Source organism: Rhinolophus hipposideros (genome assembly GCF_964194185.1).
Source record: "Rhinolophus hipposideros genome assembly, chromosome: 24".
Taxonomy (NCBI): Eukaryota; Metazoa; Chordata; class Mammalia; order Chiroptera; family Rhinolophidae; genus Rhinolophus; species Rhinolophus hipposideros.
Genome location: NC_138070.1, coordinates 15,278,363 through 15,284,697, shown reverse-complemented (window position 1 = coordinate 15,284,697; position 6,335 = coordinate 15,278,363). Strand labels below are relative to the sequence as shown.

General features: G+C 54.1%; 1 protein-coding gene across 1 annotated transcript; it reads right to left on the bottom strand.

Annotated features, from left to right (window-relative positions):
* Positions 1-482: 482 nt before the first annotated feature.
* On the bottom strand, positions 483-5,957 carry CRYBB3 (crystallin beta B3). Its single transcript, XM_081037115.1, is given in 6 exon segments — positions 483-729; positions 1,350-1,492; positions 2,358-2,490; positions 3,632-3,750; positions 5,190-5,247; positions 5,249-5,957. Coding segments are annotated over 6 exon segments (633 nt in total). The 5' UTR covers positions 5,263-5,957; the 3' UTR covers positions 483-563.
* Positions 5,958-6,335: the final 378 nt, after the last annotated feature.

Below are 6,335 nucleotides of genomic sequence, written 5' to 3'. Positions count from 1 at the left end.
AGGGAGGGAGGGAGGGAGGGAGGGAGGGAGGGAGGGAGGGAGGGAGGAAAGAAAGAAAGAAAGGAGGGAGGGAGGGAGGGAGGGAGGGAGGGAGGGAGGGAAGGAGGAAGGAAGGGAGAAGGAAGGGAGGAAGGGAGGAAAGAAAGAAAGAAAGGAGGGAGGGAGGGAGGGAGGGAGGGAAGGAGGAAGGAAGGGAGAAGGAAGGGTGGAAGGGAGGAAGGGAGGATGATGGAGTAACAGACAGGCAGACAGACACAAGATCAAGGCAGGGTGTACACGAGGCTCCTCCTGGGAGGACTGGAGCCCAGGGTAGGAGCACAGCTCACAGTCCTCCCTTGGGAGCCTTAGCACCCTCAAGCCCCAGCCTCCTTCAGCCTGCCCCTCCCAGGCCAGGCCCACTCAGGAAGTGGCTGCAGAGGAACATGGCAGGTGGGGGACCGGCCCCAGGCTTTATTGAGCAGGTTCTGGGGAAGGGTGGACAGGCAGGCCCTCGCCCCTGTCCTGGAGCCTCTCCTTCTTGCCCTTGCTGTCCCCCCAGGTCAGGATAGGGGTCTGGGTGCCCTTCAGCTGCTGAGGAAGCAGCCCCGCTTATGCCACTTGCGGTCGCGGATACGGCGCACGGACTGCAGCTGTGGCTGGTTGGCGTCCCACTCGTTCCAGTGGCGGTACTCGCCCCGCTCGAACACGTACTGGCGCCCTCGGTAGCCAGGAAACTCATAGCCAACCCACCTGCCGGGATACCAAGGTTGGGGTGAGGACGGTCAGCCTCCGTCTTCCACCTCCAGCCAGACCGAGGCTTTCAAAGCCAGCATCTAACCACGTGAGCTGTAGTCACCGACAAAGGAAAAGTGATCCTAAGGTTGCATTCACAAAGATCTTAAGCCTAGAAGGAGGGAGGTGATGAGCCTGTTTGCCCATGTACTACTATTCAGGCCACCCCTAGAGAACCACATACATCCTGGGTCCCCGGGTAAGAAGGATAAGGATTGTGTAAAGGAAAAACAAAACCAAAATCAGTTCAAGGGCCTGGGGTTGTTCAGAAAAGGAGTGAAGACTTTCATGGGAACAGGTAGGAGGAACATATTTCACTTGAATAAGAAAATGATCAAACTTTCTATAAGTCAAGGCTAGTTGGAAATCCAGTGGTACGAGAGTGCAAGCAATTGGACCTTCAACTCCTCGGGACTCTCAAGTGGGGCTCTGAGCAAGGATGGAACAGGGGCAAACTCCTTGTACGAAGGGCCTCCAGACAGGGGGCGCAGAAAACACAGCAAACAGATTCTGTGTGGAGCCAGGAGAGTGCCCACCAGAGGATGGGGTGGGGGAAGAGTGGGGTTTGGGTCCCTTACGTCCCATTGATGGCCCGGACGCTCGCCACACGGTCCTGGAAGCCATGAGCCCAGAGGCTGGGCACGTCGTCGTCCACTATCTCCATCTTACGGCCACCAAATGCCGGATTCTCAAACAGATGAAGCTTGTGATCTGGGCCGTCCTGGGGGCAAGATTGGGGCATGAATCAGCTGCTCCCGTGCCCAGGACTGGGGTCGCGGAGGCTCCAGGTACAGGAACGAATCAAGACTTTGCAAAATAATGCACCCCGTGACCCCTGCCTGCGGGGAGGGATTCATGAGGTTCCTCTGCCCCCAAACCCACTGCAGGAAGGATGGGGACTCGGGTGGTTCCACCAGAGCAGGCCTCCTTGGAAACCTTAGAACCAGAGAGCCATGAAACCAAGGGGGGCCTTTCAGGTCTCATTCAACCCCAACAGTTAGCAGACAGAGAAACTGAGGCTTGGAGAGTGTGGAAGGAGATCCAAATGATTAATGTAGGGGCATTCCCTCTTTACTAAGCCAGGCTCTGATTTGGTCTTCCCACTGCCCTCAAAGGGGCATCTATGACGGTGACAAGGAGAAGGGGCTGGAGCAGCCACTGAATATAAGTAAAGTAGGTGGGAGAGTAGAGCGACATTTTAAAGTGTCACGTGGACAAAGTCCCTTTCCGGTGTTTGTCAAATGCAAGCTGTTCCGCGGTTACTTTCTGAAGTATTTTCCAGACTGTATTTCTTTGACCACTGAGACTGGACCCTATGGTCCCGAATTTTAATAGGAATACAGAGGCAAGTGCCAGTACCGTGCGGTCTAATTCAAACCGTGAATCCTGATATCCCCATCTCCAGCCCAGTGACCATTCGATAGCCAACTTCTTGTCCCACACAATCAGAAATGATGAGGGCCCTTTCCAGGACAGGCCCATGCAGGCCAAGCCCTAGGCTGAGCTTGTAAAATGAGCTGGCCTGACCAGCTCCCAGCATGTCCAGCTTCTAGAAGCTTCCTGAAGGGGGCAGGAGCTGTACTTACGACGCGCAGAGGCCGGAGGGACAGGACACTGTCACTGTGGTGGCTGTTGGACCAGGCATCCCAGCGAGGGTAGTCCCCCTTCTCCAGGACAAACTGCTCCCCACGGAAGGCTCTGCATTCGAACGCCAGCCAGCTGTAGGAGGAAAGAGGCCCAGTTCACCTCAGCTGCAGGGGAGGGAGGACCCAAGTCTAGTGACGGAAGGGCCCATATAACTGCTGACCTCTGACCTTGCACCCTCCTGCAAACCCTACTACTGATCTCTGGTCCTGTTATTGAAGGAGTTACTGGGACATACTGGGAGCTGAGGAAAACCTTCCTGGGGAATCGTATTGAGAATCTATTTTTTAAATTTTTTTTTAACTTTTATTTATTTTAAATGTGTTTTTCCAGGACCCATCAGCTCCAAGTCAAGTAGTTGTTTCAATCTGACTGTGGAGGGCGCAGCTCACGGTGGCCCATGTGGGGATCGAACTGGCAACCTTGTGTAAGAGCACCGCGCTCTAACCACCTGAGCCAACCGGCAGCCCTCTGAGAATCTATTTTATGTGCAGCCTCTGTGTAAGGGGCTTGGAAAACCCCTTAGCACAATGTCTAGCACACAATAAGTATTCCATAGATGGCTTATTATTATTATATTATTATTATTTATTTGCATGGTTCCATTCATTTCACAGAAACTCTCTCTGAAGTATGTCCCATTGTTATCCCCATTTGAAAGATGAGAAAACAGAGGCCTGGAGGGTGAGCACGTTGCCCAGAATCACCCAGGTGGTTAGTGCTAGAGCCTGGATTTTCCATCCAAAGACCAGAATGCAGAGCCCACCTGGAACACCTGCTTGCCCTGTGGACATGGACCAGACACTTAACCACGTTAGCCTCAGTTTCCTCACCTGTCAAATGGGGATAAGAAGGCACATCTCTCCTAGGGCACTTGTGAGGATTTCGTGATCTAATGCATGTTAAGTTTTAGATGTGACGACTATTATTGAAATTATAATGATTAAATCCCACTTGTCAGACACTGAGCTAGATGCTGGTCTATCTTCTCTGTTCTCTTTCCACTGCAGTCTGCTATTTGCCACAGAGATCAAGAACTAGGATTCTAAGAGAATCACACAGTTCAGCTCCCTCATTTTACAGTTGGGGAAACTGAAGTCAGAGAGGGGACAGGAGTTGCCTAAGGCCTCACAGGACACTCAGAGCTGGAACCCGAACCTCCCAACTCCCAGAAATCTAAGGGCTGTGAGGTGGGGCTGGGGGTCCAGGTACTCACGGCCCGGACTGCACTTGGATGGAGCCCACCTTCTCCAGCAGGCTGTCCGTCAGGTTGGGGCACTCTGCCGAGAGCTCACAGCGCTTGCCCTGGAAGTTCTCCATTTCGTACAGGGTCACCTGGAAGGGCAGTGTCTGAGCGTGTCCCCGGGGAGGGGGCTCCCAGCTCCAGCCTCTATCCTGCGACGTCCTCCTTGGGGCAATGGAGGGAGGTACCATCCTCCCACCCCATCGGCTGGGCCTGGGGCCCAGCCTGGGGCCAGCATCGCCTCAGTCTTGCACTACCCTCTGGTGGCCATAGCAGGGAACTTCTCCAGGAACCTCAAAACCAGGGATTGCCACTTGGGTATCTAGAGAGCCAGTCTGGAGCCCAATTAGATTGATGACAGGAGGGACGACCGCCAGGAAATGAAGTCGTTTACGGCAGCCAGGAGGGAATGTGGGCTCTGTTCTAAACTTTCCAAGCAAGGCTAGAAATTGATGTTTACCTTAATGTGAAATTTCCCCATTAAAAAATAAAAAACCCTCTGCAGGGCAGACGAAGCACCATTTTGCAACCTCTGGTGGACATTTACCTGCCCCAGGCCCAGAGACAAAAAGGGAAGCAAAGGCAGAAAAAGGTGTTACCTCTCCCACAGCTAGCAGCACACACTGTGTTTTTAGAAGGTCCTCGGGGAAGATCTACTCTGGCCATTTTACAGAAGTCTCAGAAAGGGTGAGTCACTTGTCCCAGGCTGCACAGTAAGTTAAGTGGAGGCACCAGGATTCAGTGTCAGCTGGCTCTTTTCTCCTACTCACTGGTGCGGACAGGCCAAGGCCCATAGGTGCCAAAAGGAGACAGGAAGGCCCAGTAGTGGCACCCACCTCTCTGGTGAGCATCTGCTTCTGGGGATTTGCCAAGGCTCTTAGAGGTCACGAGATAATGCTGCCTCTTTCCAGGAGAAACCTGAGGGTCTGCAGGGCAAGGCTGGCCTGATGGCACCTATGGGTCAGGCCCAGAGCCAGGCAGATCTCTTTGTTGCTCTTCCCCTCCCTGTCTCTCCCACTCTGGTTAAACCACCAACACATCCTCAGAAATGCCCCATCCAGTTATCTCCTCAGTGAACTCCTCCTTGGGCTGTCTTGAATTAAAGCCCTCCGGAATACCTCAGAGAGGGCAGAGCCAACAAATTCCAACTCTGTTAGCTGGCCTTGGCAATGGCACTTGCATTCATCTCTCACACCAGCTCTGGGGTTTAAGGAGTGTTTAGGGAGTACCATTCCCATTTTAAAGATGGGGCTGTTGAGGCCCAGAGAGGGAACTGGACTGAGGTCAGCAGGAGAGTCAGTGCCAGTCTCCTGAAACCCCTGGGCCCCCTGGGCGCTGCTGAGATAGGACATATGTGAACAGTTCCATCTCACAGACAAGGGCGCAGAAGAGGGAAGGTGAACGAAGTGATGGAGCGAGTTTACAGCAGAGGGTGAGGTGTCCCAGGCAGGCTCCTTTCTGGAGAGAAGTTGACCCTGAGGCCCAATAGAAGCCCTGGGCGCAGAGCCCCTGGTCCCCTCCGGCTCAGTACCTTGTAGTTAACTCCAGGGCCTCCATGGCTCTTGCCAGCCACAGCCTGCTCTGGCGCTGTGCCCTTCTGCCATCTTCCCAGGAACACCTCTGGCTTCAACCAAAGGAAACTAGGTCATCAGGTGCACCAGGGCGAAACCAGGTGTTGATGCGATCGGAGTTGTGCTACAGAACTTTGCTGCCTATGGACGTGGTCCTTACTCACGGCCTACATTCAGTCTTTCAGTCATTCCACAAACACCCACTGAGCACCTACCGGGAGCATTAGGGAGTGGGATAGTCAGGAGATCAGAAGCCCCATTTTGCAGAGGGAAACCCTGAAGCACAGCCAGGTGAGGCCACTTCTCCTGAGGCTGGGATTAGGCCTGGCTCCGAAGCCTGTGCCCTTCCCCCAAACCCAACTGCTTCCCAAAGACAGGGTCCTCGGAGCTCTGTGCAGACATAACCTCCGGACCCCGGCCAGAGGGCAGGCTGCCGAGGGGTTCCTCCACAGGGATCTCTCTCACCTCCACACCCCAGGCTGCAGACTGTTCACATTACTCTGTTCTCCAAAGATTCTACAAGCACCTACTCGGTGCCTGGCCTGTGCTGGTGACGGGGATAAACAGAAGACCACAGACTGGTGGAAGATGGACAGCCAGACAGACAGACATCCAGAGGAAGCATAGTGCTGACCAGGCCCTGGGACACCTGCTTTAGCCCAGTTTCCATCCATTTGGATATTCATTCCATATGCATTTATGGAGCACTTACTGCGTACCAGCCACTTAAAGAGACTCAGACACAGACAGGCACAAACCACTCCCCTTCATCCCTACAGGGACCGTGACGGACAGTATAGGCCTGGTAGTAGTCACGGGGCAGGGTTCTCCTGATTGTCACACACACACATACACACGCGGGACTGTTCTCCCGTTTATCAGCACGCGCGCATGCCTACACACACAAACTAACACAAGCTCCCGTGGTCACTGTACACAGTCACGTCCCACCCACTACACAAAGAGCCTCTTTCACACACACACCCTTAGACTTCCACAGTGGGCCACAGGCACCCACATTTACACCCCACACTCGGCTGCCACCCACCCACAGCTCCCACACTCCCACTCCCGCCACACACAGTTGCATGACCCATACACTCAGG